The 20,775-nt window shown below is 46.0% G+C and overlaps 1 protein-coding gene across 7 annotated transcripts in view; it reads left to right on the top strand.

The window, feature by feature from the left end:
* Positions 1-20,775, top strand: part of ERBB4 (erb-b2 receptor tyrosine kinase 4) — a 605,788-nt gene that overhangs the window by 216,971 nt on the left and 368,042 nt on the right. For all 7 annotated transcript variants that reach the window (XM_061459573.1, XM_061459561.1, XM_061459538.1 and 4 more), the window contains exon 2: positions 11,922-12,073. In XM_061459573.1, the coding sequence (XP_061315557.1) occupies positions 11,922-12,073 (152 nt within the window). The remainder of the gene's footprint in view (positions 1-11,921; positions 12,074-20,775) is intronic.

The raw sequence follows: 20,775 nt of genomic DNA, 5'->3' as shown, positions 1-20,775 counted from the left end.
GCTTTGTCTCTCCCCTGTGCCCTCTTTCATCCGTGGAAAGTGCCATTGTTTACAAAGGCTCAGTAGGGATGGCATGAAGAGGGGCAAGGCAGGCTGTGCTTTCAGCCACCACTTCACTCAGTGTCAGAGAATTGACGAGAAGCTCATCAGATGCAGACATGCAGTCCTCACCTCCCAGGTAAAACAGGCAGATGCATCAGCACTGCGGGTGCTTTCCCTGAATATGCTGCTTGTGCAAAATGAGTTTATCAATTCAAATGCAAGCTCTGCATCTGCCCCCTTTGTGCAGATTTAATAGCAGCAGCTTATGCCCACAGCCTCAGTGAGGTTTAAAAAGTAGCTTCTTCCTTAAAAATACCTCAGTGGTAGAGGTATGGTTTTATACAGTATGACCATACCCCAGAATGGCCACTGTGCTGCTGCTCACCAAAGCTTGAAGATCTCAGCAGCCTTGGAAGAATTTATTGGGTGCTCAGGCTTTTATTAGCTTTTGATTTCTGTTTAATTTAAATTGGTCAATCCAGGACTTGGCTCACAACATGTGGGTTTGAGAAGGTGGGAGTTTGATGTTGACCTGCACCTCTGTCATGCCCAGCAGGAATGCCATGCATACTCACTAACCTGTATGGAGCTGTTTGTGTGAAACTTGTGTGAATTGCAAGAGATGGAGGGTTGTCTGTGGCAGAAAATATGCTGGTTTAAGACTAGGCTGGTTTTTATACATAGTGTATAGCAGTAAAAAAAGGTCTTGCATAGACTTTCGTTACGGAAAGGTTGTTTTTTCTGCTTACAAACTGGTATCTGAACACCTTTGGTTTAATAACACACAGGTGTATTATTCCCTTTAGAAGTGGGCAAATGGGAAAATGCAACCATCAGTTTAAGGAAGGCTTGTGTAACAGAGCACTTCAGGTTAGCTCTTTGGCTTGATGACCTTAACATGTTTGACCACCGCAGACCCCAGGACGTGGTCCCTGTTCCCTCTTTGGCGTGTTTCAGCTCCGAAGTGCAGTGTCCTCCTGTGGGCCCAGCCAGCCTCAGCGTGGCCCCTCTCTGCCTGTGCAACTCCAGTGTTGTTCCCCTCATCTGCAGCACTTGCAAGTTTAAATAATTACCATTTCAGCTGTCTTACACGGGCTCAGTTCTCTTGTCTGCTTGACAAGGTTCTCATGTTGCTTGAGAGCCTGTTATTTTCATCAATGAAAAATAACCCACATGCAGTTTCAACTTAATAGACCTGTGTATATTGGCTAAAATAGTTCTCCTGCATTGCACAGTCACCTTGAAGCAATTGGGCAAAGCAGTTCAAAAACGTTGGGTTTGCTTTTACCTATGTGATGAGGACACCCACGTGCCATCTCAGGACCTCCCTGTGAGATAGAATCATATAATCTCATAGAATGGTTAGGGTTGGAAGGGATTTTAAAGCTCATCCATTTCCAACTCCCTGCCACAGGCAAGGACACCTTCCTCTAGACCAGGTTGCTATAATAATAGTAATAATAATAATATTAATAAGGATAAAATACACCTATTACACGTTTGTTTCCTTTAGTACCCAAATCTTTTTTCCAGGGACTTTTTGTGTAAGCCCTCCTGCTGTTTTGTCTCACAGGGTGTCCAGAATTAGGGGAGGTTCTTCTATCCAAAGCAGTCCATTTGTTTGTGTTTAAATTTCACAGTTATTTTAATCATCTGATTAGGTGGAATACGTACTAATTACTAATGTAGTGTGAGAAGAATTGCTGTGAGAGATCTTGAAGAAACACCGCTTTTATTCCTCTTTTTTTTTTAATGTCACAAGTGCCTTTTGCGTACCCTGTAACAGCGTGGTGGTTGCTGTGTGCTTTAGCAGTGACTAATTACTTGCACTTACATTAGTAGATACAAAAGCACCTGTCCCACCTTCCATGTCTGAGCTGTATTTTTTACCTAAGCTGTGTTTAAATCCCAGTAAGTAGGATCCAAGAGCTTGTGAGCACTTTGCCAAGTGCATTTTAAACCTCATGCAGGCAGGGAGGACCACGATCCCGTTCCCATCGCAGTGGCTGCCAGCACTCCTGCTGGATTTCTTGGGCTGAGAATCAAGCAGAGGCTGGATGAACACGCTCCCTCGTGCACGCACAAACTCAGGGTGTTTGTACAATGTTAATTAAAATGCATTTAAGCTGAGTGAATGCTGTGGTATTCAGGGGGCCTCTGGGGAAGGAAAGAAAAAGCAAGGAGGCCAGGCAGGCAAAGGGCCCTGGCTGTTGTGGGGCCACATAAGTACTGCTGGAAAGGCAACAGTTGCTGCAGCACCATGGCAAGGCTGTGCAAGCTGAGCACCCCTGGGCTCCCAGAAGAGCACTGCAGGGAGACAGGAGCCCTTCGTGTCCCCAGTAAAGCAGCCCGGTTTATGAGCTGGGAAATGATTTTTGGACCAACCGTGCAGCAGATGTTCCTGGCATCCCTCGCTTAATTGATTTGTGTTGAGGGCACATGTACAAAAACCCGGTCCAAGACCCTGGCTCCCCTCTACTCCCCCTACTCCCACCTGTGCATGCATTCACCTGGTGCTTGTGATTTGTGTTCCATCATTTTCCCCCCACTTCTTTCCTTGGCATGGAAAAAACAGCCCAAATCCTTCCCACTGCTGAGACCTGTAGGGTTTTCCACCACTTTGCCGCAGTAGAGAGCCAGGGTACACAGTGATGGAGTGAAATGGGTTGTACGAGCCATTGCTGCTGTGCTGGAATGGCGCTTGGGAATGGTGAGGGTTGGAAAGCAGGGAGAGCAACATTTGCAAACTTACGCCTTCAGCTTGGCACTTTGCTCTGTGTTTAGCTGCCCAGAAGCACATGGCTTGTAATACTCATGATCATGTATCTGCAGACTTAGTAATCCTGGGAGGTTTTTGGTGATGGTCTATGCCTTGGTACTCTAGGGGGAGGATTTTGGTTCTTGGCATTAAGAGTTAGATTCATAAACTTAATTTTGGGTGTTGCACTCAAGTGGCTGAACTGGAGAGTTGTTCAGGAATAGTTGGTATGTGGTGGCCCTCACAGGAACAGGGTGAGTGATTTCTCCGTGTGATGGTTCAGAGCAGCAGCAGCAAACATCTGCATGGACTAACTTGAACTCTGGAGTGGTGTTTAATGTCGGTCAGTTGGAAAAGGGGTGCTGGTGATGCTCATAATCATACTGGGAGACCCAGTAAGGAGGCCAAACTGGGAAGCTGGTAAAAGAGAGAGGTCCTGCCAGTGCTCAGGAGTTGATTTGAAAAGCTATTTGATTTCAGAGTTGATTTCAGAGCTATTTGAAAACCTTTTCCCTGTCTCAAAAGGAGGCTTTACTAATTCTCCCCCAGGCCTCACTGTCCTAAGGCAGCTGCTGGAAACAGAGACCACTCAAATCTATCTTAGATAACATTGATTAATTGCTTGTTTAGGTTCTGTACTTCATTGAGAGCTCGATGGTAAATGCTGAAGGCATTTCAGTAAGGTGGGTTATTTTTTGCATCCTGCTCCCAGTAAGCAAATCCAGCATCCGTCTAAACTATCATGTACAAGTGGCCAGAAACGAAACCTTTGAATGCTTCTCTATCACAACTTGTGTGCTGGTCATTTGCCAGTTTGACCACGGGATCCAGCAAGCAGCTCCTCAGAGGTGCCTGGTAGGGGTGAGGATGAGCAGCCAGGGCCACGTGTCGCACCCCCTGTCACCTCTATCCCTCGGGTTCCCCGCCAGCTTGGAGGCTTATCCAGTGCCTCTGTGTCAGAGTGAGTGCTTCCAGATTCACAGCAAGACCTCAAGGAGAGCCAGATGATAGAGCAGATGGCAGATGACTAATTTGGCAAAGTTAGATGAGTGGAAATTGTTTGCTTTAATTGCTTGTCAAGTCCAGTACCTACATTATAGTTAAGAAGCAACTATTTACCCTCAAAATAGAAATGAAGAAAGTGTGTGTGTGTCTGTGAAAAGTAGGGAGAAAAAGTGAAGGAGAAGTACCCAGAGAAAATAACTTGGTACAAAGGCCTGGGGGAAAGAACCATTGGTAAAGCTTCTTGTATTAATTTCTGTTGTTTAGTGGTAGCTGTGTGATACAGGTCCTGCAGTACATTTTCCCCATTTTGTCCTTTCCAGTTCTGTATCATAATATAGATATGACAAGCTTTAAAGAGAAAAAATGCTGGAAATACTGGCATAAAGCAAGCAGATGACAATGGCTTAACATGGTCAGCACAAGTAATTATCCTTGAAATGTCACAGTATAGATCTAGCCAATGTTTGATCCTGTTTTCTGGTAGCTATGAACAGGAGTGCTACATGGGTAAAATATACTGTGCAGCATCCACCAAACAGATTTTGAAGAGCTTGGTGCAAGGAGAGGATGCCATCAGCACTGAAAAGTGTTATCACACATAACTAATCCTTCTTGATGAAGTTGCAATCACTGTCAGCCTTTACTGTGCCTATTTGTGTTCATGAGATTGGGAAAGAGCTTCCTTTTGTAGGTGGCATTTGATCAGCCTCTACTGGAGGTGGGACTACCCTGATGATACACATCCCTGCCACTTCCCTGGAAGTGCTAGGAAGCTTTTACAGTGGCATATGAAATGATATTTGGGAGTTTAGTCAGCACATTTTAGGGAATTAATGCTTTTGGTCCCTGGTGCTATCAACCCAGGGACCTCTTTGCTAGGCAAAGAGTAGAAAGGCTGTAGAAGTGTTTTAGAGTGTCCTTTTAAGTATGGATAAAAATCAGACAATCCTAGAATGGTTTGGGTTTGAAAGTGTGTTAAGATCATCCAGTTCCAGTCCCCTGCCATGGGCAGGGACACCTTCCACTAGAGCAGGTTGCTCCAAGCCCCTGTGTCCAACTTGGCCTTGAACACTGCCAGGGATGGGGCAGCCACAGGTTCTCTGGGCACCCTGTGCCAGTGCCTCAGCACCCTGTTTCAGTGCCTCACCATGTATAGCCTCACCATTATAGCTCCTTTTTTTAACTTGACTTTATTTAGGATTGTGCTGAGCATAACTTGGGAATCCATATAACCCACAGCACTCCCAGGCTTTTGTTCATGCATTGTTTGCACATTTGCCTGCAGGTAGAAGGGGTTAAAGCCATGGTAGTGTGATTCACAAGCGCTGTCCTGTGTCGCCTCATTCTGATGACATCCCTGACAGCCTGAACGGTGGCTGGATGGCAGTGCTGAGCTTCTCAGGGCCTCACAGCTGTCCAGGGGGGTTCATGGCACTCGGGTTGATTGCATGCAACCGGATTCAACTGGGATGGTAATTTCTAGGGGAGAGCAGACCTCACGGAAGGGAAGCACTTGTGCCAGCTGAGCTTTTAATTAGGAGTACAGAGAAAATGATGCTCTCTTTCGTGACAGTCTCTCACCTAGGGAAAGCAAGCCTCCAATTTTCAAACACTCTCCAAAACCACTGAGTTTACAGGAAAGTGGCTGGTGACCTCCAGGAGTGTTTTGTCTTCTCCGAGGAGCATCTGTAAGGCTGGAAGTGCTTGCTGGTGGTCCCTCCCTTTGTTAGGACATGCCTAATTGCGAGGAAATTCGGGGCTTTGGCAGCTTATGCAAGGAAAGCTGTAAAATAATAATGAAAGGATTAGAAGTGTGTTTTCCCCCTTCTTCTGCGTGTGTACGTGACAGGGTGCCCGGGCTGTTGCTGAGAGCATGGAGCATAATGAAATTAATAGGGATTGCTGTGGCATTCCTGGTAATTAGTTGTTCCTTAAGGGGCTGGAGTATTTCCCCTCGTCTGGGGGTCTTAACAGATTACCACAAGTGTTTGCAATTATTAATACAGTTACATGAGCTGCCTTTCAAGAAACCCTGATGCCTGTAAACCCACTGCTAATTCAGTAAATAAGTGGGAAGTATGGGAAGAGAATGTGTTAGAAAGAGATACTCACTGTTGTTGGGCTTGTCCTGTCTGGGGTGAAGGAAGGTGGATTCTCCTTTCATAAACGAGTTGCTGAAACCAGTCTGAGAGGTTAGGCCCCCTCTTCTGTTTCTGGCCCGTGTGCAAAGTGATCGATGGAGGGAGGTTGTGCTGCTTTCAGGTGGGAGATGGTGCAGGGCAGATGTGCCATTCTCCTGTGTCCTTGCCAAAGAGATAATAATAAATGTTTTACGGTTCAGGAGAATATATCCAGATGCTTAAGATAACTCCCTTGGTGTTGGCAAAAAGGATGCCTCATCGCTGCTTGTCTGAATATACTGTGGGAGAGGAGTGAGACACCAATGCTTCAGGTGGGGGTGACCATGCCAGAGATGATGGGATTCATTCTTCCCAAATCTCCAAATCTGGAGAGGGGTTAAATAAGAAAGGAAACAAGTTGACCTCCTTCCAAAAGTTAGTTCATCTGAGCTGGGAGGATTATAAAACCCTTTAGAAACAGAACTAGATGGAGTCAAATGTGATTTCTTAATTTAATGTGTAGATTTATCACCAACAGAGCAGAGCAAAATAATGGCCTAAAAAGCAGAAGCTAAAGGACTCTTTTAAATGCCTCCATTATTTTCTACCTTTGAGTGAGCATCCGAATGATTTGGCTTTGTTATAAAAAATAATGTCAATGGAAAATTAATTTCCAAGTCATGTGCATGAATATTGATGAAAAACATAAATTCAATTCAATACTCTTGATTATTACTGCTGTAATTGGGGCCATTAGGAGCTGAAGCTCATCTCTGTCATTTTCAGTAGCTGATAATAAGCAAACAGCTGAAAGTAAAGTGTAAATGTGTGAGTAATGCCTGAAATCCACTTCTGTGATGGCCAAGCAGTGCTCTGCCCCCGCACCCTGTGCTTGGGGTGCAGATGAGCGGTGGCAGTGGGCTGGCAGCCTGTCTGGTGGCTCTCACCTCTACTTTGGAGCTTCCCAGATGGGGAAGATGCACATCCTTCAGCTTTGGGATAGCGCAAGGGGTGGATATATCTCTGTGCACATATATGTGTGTGTACAACAATACTCTCTGAGCCTTGTTGCCACAATGTGGAAAGGGATGGAATGGTCAAGCTGTGTTGGTGGAGAGATGTGTTTGAGAGCTTCATGGTGTGGTGGTAGCCTGGTAGAGGCTGGCAGTCAACAGCTCACTGGGGTTTCCATCAGGGGGAACGTAAGGGAATGTCAGATTTTCCTGGGCATGTATTGGAATAGCACTGAAGGATTCCCCTCATTGACACATCCCTGTAAGAACTCCTGAGTAAGTTGAGAGCAAATGTGCTCAGAGATGCTCAACAGTGAGAGAAGCTGCTGCTTTTTTGACCTCTGTCAAAGGCTGAGGAATTAGTATTTTTAATTAACCAGGAGAGGTTGTGCTTCAGGGACTGATTTTAGCATGGAACCTGTCTTTTCTTGCTGCTCATTGGTTTCTGGGGCTCTCTAAAATAATGTACAGCAAAGTGCTTTGAAGAGAGTTTATGAAATATAGATTATGGTGGTTTTGTGTGGCATGACAAGGAAATGCATTTTGTTGTGCTTGTGTTGATGCCTGTATAAGGCTGGAGCATCCCTGAAAATACTTATTTTCACATGTTTATGTTATTTTGGTGCTTTAAAGAGCTCCTACAGCACGTGGATTCTTTTTGTTATTCCAGGGAAGGATCAGCAGGATGAGGGGAATATGCTTGTGCTCTGTGTTGAGCTCAAGGGCAGGGGATCTCGGCATCCTTCCCAATTCCCTTTAGTGCTTCTGAAGTATTTTGGCAAATCAGACCCAGATTGATTATTTTTGCCCCGGAGGAGCTGGGAATTTCCTCCTGTGTCTCAAAATGGGGGGATAAAACTTGGTTAACTCCCGGTTCACAGCCTGCTTTCCGCTCCCAGGTTTGGCTTCCTGGTTGTGTGTGGGCACCTCTGTAATAGTACATGGCAGCAGCATTTCACTTTCATGGCAGGGATGGCTTTTTACCCTATTAGTTCTATTTTGTCTTTACAAAACCACCATATCTAATCTCTCTGTTTTAAAAGACTCTCTGGGAAGAATGGAGGTGCTGTCCCAGCTCTGTCCTCCTGCAAGTGACAGTTGTGATCTCATCTCCTTCTCTTAAATACTCCTCTAGTTTTCTCTTTTGTATTTAGAATCTGGCATAATTAGTAGGTGCATCAAAAAAATCTGTGCCTCAAAGCTGAGGCACGGAGAGATTAATGGCTTAGTATAATAATGGCTTATTGAGGATCCATGGTTATATTCAAGTTCACATTGGGACTTCAACTTGTTCTGCAGGTCAGGGTGCTCTCCTGCTCCAAATACTGTTTGGGTTGGGTACCTGTGGCAGTGCTGTACCCCTACGTTGATGTAGGATGCTCTTACTTTTGGTATAGGATTTAGAGGCAATCTGTAACCAGTTTTTTTTGTTGAGGGGAGGTGACCTGTCAGGACAGCCCAGAGCTGTAAAAGCTGAGCCAGGCCATGCCATGGCTGGGAGGATTGTCACTGGACGCTTACTTTCCCTTGTTTCCCAGATTTTGCAGCAGAGCAGGCTGGGAGGAGGCACATTGCATAGACCTTTTGCCATGTATCAGCCAGGCCCAGGGATCTTGAACAAGGAGATGTTTTGTGTAACAGAGGACCAGAAGGGATTTCTTTTTGTAAGACACAAATAAAGTGCTTGGAATTATGAGACAAATTTAAAGGATCAACATGATCCTCTAAATTTGCTTTTAAGATTTTATTTATCTGAAGGAATTGATTTCCACAGCAATATCCAAAGCTGAGAGGAGTTACTTCAATAGTTTGGTGGTACAAAATTAACCTCGCTTGAATAAAACTTGGAGCTCTGATTTACATCTGGGCGGGCTTCACCCCCATTGAATCTTCTTGCAAGGTGAGGCTCCAGGTGTTCTTCCTCCTTACAAAAACAAAGAGCTAAATTAGCTTGCAGGAAACGTTTAATGGGTGTGAAACATGGAATAGCAGTGTTGCAGTGTATAGCTTTATTAGCTGAGCTATTGGAATTGTTTTCTGAGCTGTGTTGATCCTTAGCGCCAATTGTGTAATGGAACAGAAATTATTTATTAGTCCTCGGGAGCCTTAAGACAGAATAATACTTATTCAGCTAGAAACACAGTCTTATTGTTATAGATGCTGCCACGTTTAAGGAAGGAGCAAATAAGCTGGCTTTGTAATTGGTAGCAAACAGTTTTAGGAGTCTTCTGGCAGGGACAGGCATGGAATGGTGGAGGTGCTTGTACATCACATCTCGAGGTTGTTCCAAATAAAGCCCTAAAGATGAGCTAGGACAGAGCTTTGCATTTCAAAATGAGAGATGCACCATTCCTAGCAGCAGTGGTTAATCCTTCCAGGCGACCAGCAGAGCTACCTCAGGTCCCAGTGGGACCATCTCTTTCCATCTTGGGAATCCCCCCAAATGGCTATTAAAAATACTATCAATGAAAACCTTCTTTAGATGTGTTTTACTTAGTGGTATGTCTTACTCTAAGGGGGAGGGGTTTATGAGTAAAATTTCAAACTGGGATGGTTGTGCCTTGAATTAAGCCTGAAAATGAGATGATAGTTTTTCTTTTATAACCTGAGCAAAACAGCCAGTTCTGGGTTTCTGCGGCCCAGTGCAATGAATAGATGTCAACCATATCAAGCTCTTAAACTTAGTGAGGACGTTGATGTTTTAATTCTACCAGGTCACAGAAAGAAATCAGAAAATGACTTCCAATAGAATCATGCAATGGTTTGGGTTGGAAAAGACCTTAAGATCATCCAGGTCCAACCAGACCAAATGTAGTCAGGCCTGTACAGTGCCTGTTCACTTTGTTCTGTGCTAAATGAAACACAAAACCTGAAAATGATCTGATAAGTGATGAAGCCTTCATCCTGTGCACAGCTTGCAATGAAACTAGCCCCTTCTCTCCTTCCTGCTATGGTTCAGGAGGACAAGATTTCTGCTCCCATTAGGTTTGGGTTGGAAAGGACCAGGATCATCCAGTTCCAACCCTTTGCCATGGGCAGGGGCACCTTCCACTGGAGCAGGTTGCTCCAAGCTCTGTCCAGCCTGACCTTGAACACTGCCAGGGATGGGGCAGCCACAGCTTCTCCGGGCACTCTGTGCCAGCGCCTCAGCACCCTCACAGGGAAGAGCTTCTTCCTTGTATCCAACCTGAACTTCCTCTGTTTCAGTTTAAACCCATTCCCCTTTGTCCTAATGCTACAGTCCCTGATGAAGAGTTATTTCCCATTTCTGGTGGTGGTGTAGTAAGTAAACAGTCAGTAATAGTACTCAAAAAGCTCATTGCTTTTGATATTTAGAAAAGGCCCTGAATCATTCAAAAGAGCATATTTTAGCCAATTTTAGTGATTATGCCTCCAGTCATGGAGAGTTTTGTTTGTATTGATCTCATCCAAGAATGGGAATGGCTCCCAAAACGCTATTCTGATCCAGCTCGTGTTTTGCCTAGTACAATGCCTATTTAAAAAAGCTTGGATATGTTCAGGTTAATTTGGTCACGGGTAAGAGCAACCCACAAACTGAAGAGTGAAAGGGGAAAGAGGAAAAGTAAAAAACAGAAGTAAAAATGCCTAACCCCACACTTGACCATTTCAATAGCATTGCTACCCTGGCAGGCTGAGAGCTGCGTGACAATCTGCAGTTGTAAAATGCTACTTCTTGTGATTCGTTCTGCACTGATTTTTGTCATTGCTTGATGCAAACCAAGCTCATAAGCTGAGCTGAGCAGCGGCTTGGAACTGGACATCAGAATTGAGAACAGAGTAGAATACTAAAGGGAGTCTTCTAAAAATGAACTGTATTAGGATGGGGTTTCCCAACTCACTTGACATCTCCAATATAGTCTGGTGACTTGTGGAAAGAAGATGTGGATATGGATCTGGAAAGAGGGCCATGAAGATGGTCAAAAGGCTAGAGCAGCTCTGCTTTGGAGACAGGCTGAGAGAGCTGGGCTGGTTCAGCCTGGAGAAGAGAAGGCTCCTTAAGGGGAGACCTTAGGGCAGCTCCCAGTGCCTAAAGGGGATACAAGAAACCAGGGGAGGGGCTTTGGACAGGGGTCTGTAGGGACAGAACAAGGGGAATGGCTTTAAACTGCTGGAGGGAAGGTTGAGATGAGCTCTTAGGCAGAAGCTCTTCCCTGTGAGGGTGCTGAGATGCTGGCACAGGGTGCCCAGAGAAGCTGTGGCTGCCCCATCCCTGGCAGTGTTCAAGGCCAGGTTGGACACAGGGGCTTGGAGCAAGCTGCTCTAGTGGAAGGTGTCCCTGCCTGTGGCAGAGGATTGGAACTGGATGAGCTTTAAGGTCCCTTCCAACCCAAACCACTCTATGATTCTATGATGTAGGTTTTGCTATTGCCTTTCTCCTATTTAATTGCATAAAGCTGGCAAGAGCTGAGGTCTTAAGGAAAGTTATGGGAAAACTCATGTTGGGTATGAGCCTTCTGGTCAAGTTGCTCTTGGCTTGACCAACAGACCCTTCTGAGCATCAGCTGAATAGGGAGAATACTGGGTTGCCCTGGTCAGCTTGGGTTCATGGGTCTTTTCAGCCTGTACATTTTATTGTCTGTGATGGGTGCATCTCTGTTCAGTGTCTGATTCTGTCGCTGGCAGAACTAGTAGGGACCTTGCTGAGGGCTGGGTTTGACAGTTTAGGTTTGCATTTTATCTGCTCTTGTGCATTTTCAGCCTTTCCACATTTGGTGGTGAATACCAGCACCTCATCCTATTTGATGTCTTTAAATTGCTGAGATGCTCATGGACCATATTTGTACCTTTCTATCTCTACTGTTGATAATAAAGTAACTCATGTTGGGGTTTCTTTGCAGCACCCAGTCCTCTGAATAATTCAGGTTTTTGTTACAATTACCCGTATGCCTGTACACAAACTTTATTTCCTTCTCTGCTCCTTGCCCCACTCATCCTGATTGTTTGCCTTGTGGTTTCTTGCAGTGTGTGCCGGCACCGAGAACAAGCTGAGCTCCCTCTCTGACCTGGAGCAGCAGTATCGGGCTCTGCGCAAGTACTATGAGAACTGCGAGGTAGTGATGGGCAACCTGGAAATCACCAGCATTGAGCACAACCGAGACCTCTCCTTCCTGAGGGTAAGCAGGCTGCCTTATTTCTTCCCTCTGTTTTCTACGTTTAAGGGTCTAGCTACAAGTGCTGGACAGGAGAAGGGCAGGTCTCCTTCCCATCAGCTTCAGTGTGTAGAAGAGGGTAATAAAATGTCACACGTGCAGAGAATGAGCAGTGTCATTGGTGTGACAGATACTCTGAGGATGTGTTTAGATTTATCCAGGGCTCGGGGAGAAAGCCATGTCACTGCACAGGAGGGTGGCACCTTGCAGGTCTGTGTGTTGCCAGCAGGGTTTAGGAAGGTCAGAGTGTCATGCAGATACGCACTGGAGGCTTCGAGAAGCTAATCCAAATAAAATGCTATAGATGGACTGATTGATAGACTAAGCAAGAGGAGGACTCTGGGTAACATTTGTGGAGCTTATAAGAAAAAAGGGGGGAAAAAGGTGATTGTTGAATGAATATCAAACTTTCTTCGTGTAAGAGACTAGAATTGTGAGCCTACTTGAATCTCCAGTATCCAGGGGAAGTCTGTAATAGATGGAGGCTGGCCTGCCACTGTGGAGCCTTGGTTGTGCCACTCTCTCAACCCTTCTTACATCAAATTCTGAGTAAGTATCATGCTTTTGGGTTTGTGAAGGACCATTTTGATGTGGTTTGCACATTCCCTGTTAACATGGCAACCAGGAGGAGGGAAGGCTGAATGCTGAATTGGAAGAATTTAAGCCCATCATTATCTGATGTTTCAAAACTAGTTATGGTGGAAGAAATACCCCAGTAGAGGAGTGATCCAGTGCACGTAGGTGGGCATCTCAGGTTGCTGCAGATGTTGTGGCTGCAACATTGAAGGAACTCATATGGGGGCCATGGTAGGGAAGGCAGGCTGTTGCATTCTGTGCTGATTGTACTTTCCAGCTCAAGTCAAGCCATGGCACAGATAAGGGTTTACCCTGCTGGTATCATATGGTATTGCTCATGTATACCTCTGCAGAATGCCCGTGTCATATTCCAGGATGTGTGTGTCTGTATGGAACTGACATTTTCCTAACAGGCACATAGCGGGAGCAGCGATGTTGCAACCCGGCAGCAGGAAGAGGGCGGCAGGAGTAAGCCCAGCAGGTTGTGTTACACTCAGTCACTTGGTTCATGGGTGAACCTGGTGCTCAATTTCAGTTTGTAAAAACATGAACTTTCCAGTGTGGGTTCTAACAAAGGCAGAGGCAATTCTCCAGCAGCCTGTTTAGCTTTGCTTCATGTTAAATTTGTGAGGGATTTCACAGGGTTTCCACTCTATACATTGGCCTATATTTACTCAAAGAGTGCATCAGGCTGCAAAAAGCCCTGCAAACCAAATTCAGCTACCAGATATGTCTGGAGTAAAGTTTGGGGTGCTAATTGCACTCAGACTAACAGGTTGCCTGTTAATTTGAGTGCCGAATGCCTAGGAAGTAAATGCTATCTATACATTTCACAGTTGTAACAGGTGGGGAAAACACATATGCTTGTGCTCTGAAATAGATATAGCCTTGGTGCAGCTGGACTAACGTTTCCCACTGCATTAGACAGGCGGCAGATAGATACTTCCTGTGAGGGCAGGAGCCCCACGCTCAGGCATTGCTGGAGTTTCAGATGCCTCCTGAAGCCATTGTGGGCCATGGTTTGAATTCATCTTATTAGTTCTCCTGCTTTGGCTCTCCTTCCTTCTTATGCTGCCATGTTCCCTGTAGAGAGCTGCCATAAGCAGAGTAAAGTATTGGTGGAAAGTGGGCAGTAAAATCAGCAAATGAGAGCAAAAAGAAAGGGCCATATGTAGTAAAGGAAGGTGGCTCAGCCCCTTCTGCTTTTTCGTGACAGCTACTGTTACTTCTTTATTAGTTTTACTACTTCCCTTCCCTGTGTCTGCCCTCTCACAGATGTCTCAGCAAAAAGCAGAAGTTGAAGCAAACCCCAGCAAACTGGAAGTCTAGTTAATATGGTAAATTGTAGTAATTACAATAGAAAACCAAAGAGAGGAGAATGTTTTTGGGGAGGCAAATAAATAAATAAATGCCAGCATATTTACACTGATGATTTGACATTCACTAGTTAGGCAGTGTTACTTGTTTTATCATTTAAAAGATTGCTTTAATGACCAAGTGAAGGTGGCAGATGGGAGAAAACAAAAAGAAAGGCTATTTGTGTGTCTCAGACTTAAATGTCATGAACTTGTCGTGCAAGATAAGTGTCCTCCAGCCTGCTCCGCTTTTACTTAGACTCTGTTGCAAAACCTGCCCTCTTCCTCCACCAAAGGGGCCTCAGCTGGGCAGTTGAAGCACCCCTGGTTTGCCTGTACATCCAGCTGATGAGTACTGTGGCTTTGTAAGCCTGCCTGCCTTCGCCTTAGTGCTCAGCTTAGCTGGGCAACTTCTTGCCCAAGGACAGAGGGAAGCCCTAGTGAGCTAGGCGTGTTGAGCCTTTTTATCATGCCATAGTAAATGAATACCCTAAATGAATTGAAGTGGAAAAAAAACCCACCATAATTTTATTTACCTTGCAGAGGAACATTAAAAGATCAGCATCCCATCTCTTATATTTATTTAGACATTTATTCCCTAAATAGATTTGCTTTATGTCTGTGAGTTAGCTCTCTGGATATCTGCTGATTAAGACTAAGAAGGGCTGCCTGTCACCTGAATGAAGTGCTCAACCACTTAAACCCCCAGGCCTGTAAGTGACTGCATGGCTTTGAGATCATGAGGAGCTTCATTTATGTAAGAAGGGATTGCATGTACCAGTGTTTTTGTCCTAGCTTGTATGTGTGCAGGGCAAGGGGGAATGGCTTCAAGCTGAAGGATGGTAGATTTAGATTAGATATAAGGTGGAAGTTCTTCTCTGTGAGGGTGCTGAGGCACTGGCACAGGGTGCCCAGAGAAGTTGTGGCTGCCCCATCCCTGGCAGTGTTCAAGGCCAGGTTGGACACAGGGGCTTGGAGCAACCTGCTCTAGTGGAAGATGTCCCTGCCTGTGGCAGAGGGTTGGGACTGGATGAGCAGTAAGGTCTGTTCCAAGCCATATCAGTCTGGGATTCTGTGATAAAACATGTCTAAGCCTGAGTGCTGGGAAAGGTGGGATGTTTCTGACAGTAGGCTGATTGCTGGTTTTCTTTGTTATTCTTCTGAGGCTCAACCTCCCCACAGAAAATGTACACTGGGTTAATTCTCTTTGGGGTCCCACCACTGCAGGCTCTGGCAATGAAACAAGGCTTGGATTAATTTAGCATGTCACCGCTGGAGTAGCACCTGCCTGTCCTGACTAAGGCATGCTCTCCACTGGCATTGAGGACAGGCACTTACTGTTTGCAAGACCACGATGGAACTGGGCAGGACAAATAATTGACTGGAAAACAGACCTCGAGAGCTCCCTTATCCCAGTTTCATGTCAAGGCTTAGCCAGCAAATCAGCAATCAGTCTCCCACCGATTCCTGACCCACTACCATCCTTCAGCTAACTGCACAGGCCAGGCTTTTGTGCTGGGACTTGTTCTGTGAAACTAGAGAAGCTGCTTGAGCTGATGCATGTCTTGAGTAGAGATTTATTGCCCTGCTTTGGATTTCAGGAAGAACACATCTTGATAAAAACTCAGCTCATGGACTGGTTCATATTGCAAACAACTGTTTGGTTGCAGAAGTGGGAAGGTAGTTGAGTTTCACTAACAGTTTGTCTTGTGGACAGTTCTTATTTCTTAATAGCATCTCCATAGTAATTTTTTAAATGAAATACACAGTACACCAGAAAACAATACTTTGAAAACACTCTTGTTCTGTTAAGCACACTTGAGAAACTGGAGTTATCTTCGACTAATCCCCAGCCTTTTAGCAATTCACAGTCAGTAAATTGTCTCCTCATGCCTAGGTTTTATTTAACCGTACAGATTATTTATTTTGGAAGACATGATCAAAGTTACGTTCTGTTCCCTGCAATCATTCTTCCAGATGATTATGAAACTTATTTCTTACTGCAGTCAACAGCCTTCAAAAATGATCTACCACCACTTTATACATTCTTGTTTCACTTACCTCTGTGGTGTCTCTGGAGCACCCTCAGCCATGGGCATTCTGCTTAAAAACAATAACCTATTTTGAATTCTTTTTAAAGCTTTTTGGTCTTTTATAGAAAAATGGGTCTAAGCAGACCCTTCTGAAGGCTCCACTGGCAGAGACTCAGGCATGGAGAGAGCCTACAGTCTGAATAGATGTGTTGGGAATGGGAGCACAGACACAGGAGGATATTGCCTTGTCTAGTTTGCTCAGCAGCTCACCGATGATACTGATGGCTCCTGAAGGCAGCACAGCTCTGCATCCTCTTCTGCAGCAAGATGGTATCTTTATTCCCCACTGAGAGGCTTCAGTGAGGTCCCAGCTCAGCAAAAAGAGAGCAGGATGTGTAGTGCCTGGTCTCCAAATGACAGGTTATGGGGTGGCTGTGCCTATGTGGAGGGGGGATTTCCCCAAAAGTGCAGTCTGAACCTACAGAGCAGGGATGTTTGCGGGTGGGAGAGTAACCTGTGTCCTGTAGCATTTAATTTAGCCATTATTTGTCCTTGGAATTGCATTAGGAGAGCCTCAGCTGCATGTGTTTTGTCCTTGGCTGGCAAGAAGCGAGGATTTCCAAGTAATTCTGGACCTGGAAATCAAATACATGTATTTATGTATTTGTAATTGCCCTCCCAGGACCTTCTGCATTAGAAAATGAAGCATAAAGAGGTGAATGGTGTGTCAGCAGTGGCATGAGGGGCAGGGCTATGCATGCCACACAGATCCAGGTGGAAAGAGGACACCTCCCACTGGCTGTGTAAACCTGTTGAGGGCATCCTGTGCACGTAGCGCTGAACACAAGTGCTGTGCTGGGTGGGTTACAAGAGACCAGTGGCATTCAGGCCATACTTCTGGCATGGACAGGATGTTTTACACTGGCTGTGATCAGGCACCAACTGTGTTGGATGAACCTGAGCCGTGTTCAAAGTGGTTTGGATCGCAGCTCAGAGGGTGGAGAGAAGCAAAGCCTGACTGCAGAAAGCACATGTGATAGAGCTCTCTTCCAGGACAGCTTCTTCTGTCCTTTCCTATTTCTTTTTCAGAAACAGTTGCTGGAAGTAATACCAGTTGTTTAGACCGGTCTCAAAATGGCCGGGGAGTATTGATTGCCAAGGTGAGGAATGGCACGGATTTGTGGGATCTTCCAGACTTGTCCTGTGTTGGGAAGCGGGTAGTGAAATGGGATGCCTATGAGTAGCTGGATGCAGGCACTATTCGGATAGTTGGTGCTCCCATTACCCTCATCCACTGATGTGTGGGACAGCACTTAGCTGGTTGGTGCCTGGTCCCTACTATTAAAGACAAGTAACACATGCCACATGGTCTCTAAACATAATCTCATCCCGACCTCACTGATCCCAGAGCCTCCCAGCTAGTACATAAAAGGCATCTAGTGCTTACTGGCCTGAAGGTGTTAAGAAGTGTTACATGATAATTGTGCTTCAGTTGCTTATCCCCCTCACGTTACACTGATAGACCATCCGTGTCTCTGCAGAACCTCTTTGGTGTAATGCTGTAGGTGCTGCTGTGCAGTTCCCCTACTAGATGCAGTGTGGCAGCACAAAGTCCCTGCTCACACCTCTCCTTGCTTCCCCCACAAAAAGCTGCCTGCATGGCCACCAGGCTCCCATCCCTGTTATTCTGCCAAGGCTTCCCCCTTGCCTACTTTGGGTCCGTGGCCCCTGTGCTGCCCCTACGCCATGGTACCCTCCCACTAAGGCCCTGGTGGAGCTGCAGAACACTGAGGGGTGACCCTGAGCCTGCTCCCACCTCCCGTGTCCTTCTCACCCTGCCATGACAGCCCTGCTCCCCACACAGCTATTTCAGGCTCTTGCAGAGCCTGTTTTAATGGTGTTTACAAACCCAGCAGCTTCATCTCTCCAAGCAGCTAATGCTTTGTGTAGGCCCCCACAGCCAGATTCTGACTTGGGTTTTATACTCCTTCCAGCCCTACTCTCTTATTCTTATAGCTGTCCTGGGCATTGCAGCAGGCAGAATAACTTGGCTAGGAGGCTTCTTCCTCTCTCATACGCAACACCAACCTCCTCTCCCTAAAATAAACTGGAAAACCCACTTGTGCAACCTCTCTTCCCTCTCTCCTTTCCCTACCGGCAATGCACCACCACCAAGCAGCCCAGATCAGCTCTGCAATGGAGTTTAAGCTTTGCTTTCAACTGAGAGTAACTTAAAGGCTCTGCAAGCTGGTACTCTTCTGTTTGAATTACATTTTTAGCTTCTGCAAAACAAACATAGAAGAGAATTAATACACAGTTAATCTTCAAGCTGGATTTGCCAAGCTGTAACCAAATATATGTACATTAGCTATTGCCCCATTAATTTAGCAATTATTTTTGGTGGCTCTGTATGAAAGATATGGTTTGGAAGAACCACTTGGGTTTAGGAAGAGAGTCGCGTGCTGTGCAAATGCAGGCTCCAGTATTGGCACAGGGATGGACTGTGAAGTGGCTCTTTGTGTCTGTGTGTGTGTCAGGGGCTGTACAGCTCCCCCAAGGAAGCATTTGTATGGGGAGGGCTGCAGATGATGCCCTTTTCCAGGGGAGCCTGGGCTTGCTGGGAATGGTATTGGGCTGCTCCTCACATCCTGTTTGCTCTTGGGAGTGCTGCAAAAGCTGCTGGGGCAATAGCAGCTTCATTCCCTTGTGTCTGCGTCCCTGTGATAGATTTGCTGTATAAAACACATGCTGTCATCTGTGTAGAACAACTAGTAGGTGATGTGAATAGGCCCTTCACTGACACATGTGCACCCACTATGGGGAGTTGGGAGAGGCTCTCCTAGCGTTGCTCTGGGAGGATGAGGGCATGGATCCCAGTGTCAGGCTTTGTTTCCCCCTTCTCTTGGGTTGGTTGCAGCCAAGAGCTCCCCCAGCACTCCCGCAGCCTTTGCCTGTGTCTCTTTCAGATGGGGGGAGCATCCTTCAGCTGTGTCACACGTAGCAAAGATGAGAGGTAAAGATTTGAAGTCCAGAATGATTAAGGAGTCTCTTTAAATTGTCTTTTAGCATTTCCCTTTCAGCTTCTATTGTATGGGAAGCACCCCACCTCCAGCCACCTGGGAAGCCTGTCTGATTCATGTGCATGGCAGCAGTAGCAATTCTGGAGCAGGAGAAAGATGAAAGAAGCTTGACTTAAATTATTCAGAGTAACCCAGACCCATGCACATGCTGGAGATCAGTAATGCCTTTTTCACTTGCTCCCCTGCTCTCGTGGTTGAAGTAAAGCTGCCCTTTTTTGGGCAGAGCAGAGCAGCCCCAGTGCTCAGGAGCTGTTCCTCGTGATGTCAGGTGGGATCTGTCCTTCTCAATGGTCCGGCTGATCCTCAGGAGCCCTTCTGGCAGCTTCTGGGTGCTGCAGGGAGTGCCTGCAAGCCCAGGTTGGAGTGGGAGCATTCTTGCTTGTGATGAGGTGCCAGCTATGGCTGCAGGTGATGTTTGCCATTCCATAGTATTGCTGCCCCATTCCCAGGCCAATTACTGGGAAATTATGAGGTATAAGAGGGCTCAGTACCAAAAATACACCCAGGATGTGGGGTTCAGCACTCCAGGTAGATTGTTTTCCAGGTTTGGCAGAGCTAACGTGGTGGATGGGTGCCAGCTGGCAGCAGGTCAGCCTGGGTAGCTTGTGGAGGATGTTAATGGTAGTGGAAAGCATGTGGAAGAGCTGGCACGGTGTACCCTCACCCTGTGAATGTCACAGACAGGTCTGGGGGCTCCTAGCTTAAACTGCTGAGCAGTCTGTGAAATGGATTTGTTCTTGTGTTTTGGTTGCGTAGCATCAGCAATAGCCCAGAAGACCCTTCTCCTAACACAGATCTTGTTCCTTGCTATCTGGGGCTGCATCTCGGGACACATGCTGACCCCAGCCCTTCCCTTTGTGATCAGTGTGTGCTGGTGGAAGCATGTTACTTCTTGGGCAGGGATCTTTGAGGTATAGGTGAACCTCCTTCCCATGCAGCCCCATGTTGGGCTTGGTAGCCCCTGGGCCAGCATTGTCACTTTGCTTGTCCACTCTATGGCCTACCTTTGCCTGTGCACAGCCAGCCAAGTGTATGACAAACTAGTGCTTTTCAGCTGGTCCTGGCAGCTTGAATCTTGATCATTGGCAAAAATACAGATCAGGAAGCAAATTCTCAACATGAACAGCAGCAAATGTTGAGATCTGTGACTCTGTCTAGGCTTGGATTTGTTTGGTTTTATTTTTTTAATCTATTACAGACCATTAATTAATTTCTTATTGTTTAGCATTTCATCAGACTCCTCCTTCTGTCTGTCCATGGTCTGTAAAATGTGTGTGGCCAAACCAGACCTCAGATGCTGCTGTGATGGGCACCACGCAGCTGGTGGTGGAGGGGAAGACATTATTAGAACTAAACCAGTGCAAACCTCCTTAATTAGGTGTTGTTTCTCTTAGAAGCTGCTCTTCCCTCTAGGTGAGTAAAAGCAATTATGCCCTACCTTTCAACCACCTTATGCTGTTAATGATCTTCCTCTTGTAAATGTAAACCTCTCCCCTACTGATGTGATTGGGAATGGTGGCCTAATTGAAGCTGGCCTAAAGCAAGCAGTGGAGTGAAGTTAAAACAACCAACAGGAAAAGAAACAAACCTAGTTGCAAATTCTTTTAAATTAGAAATGGATT

Source organism: Pezoporus flaviventris, unplaced genomic scaffold, assembly GCF_033815535.1.
Source record: "Pezoporus flaviventris isolate CSIRO_AGI_PZ_B2104156 unplaced genomic scaffold, CSIRO_AGI_Pfla_v1 ptg000001l, whole genome shotgun sequence".
NCBI lineage: Eukaryota > Metazoa > Chordata > Aves > Psittaciformes > Psittacidae > Pezoporus > Pezoporus flaviventris.
Note: the sequence above shows the minus strand (reverse complement) of the source record. Positions and strands in the feature narration are given on the sequence as shown.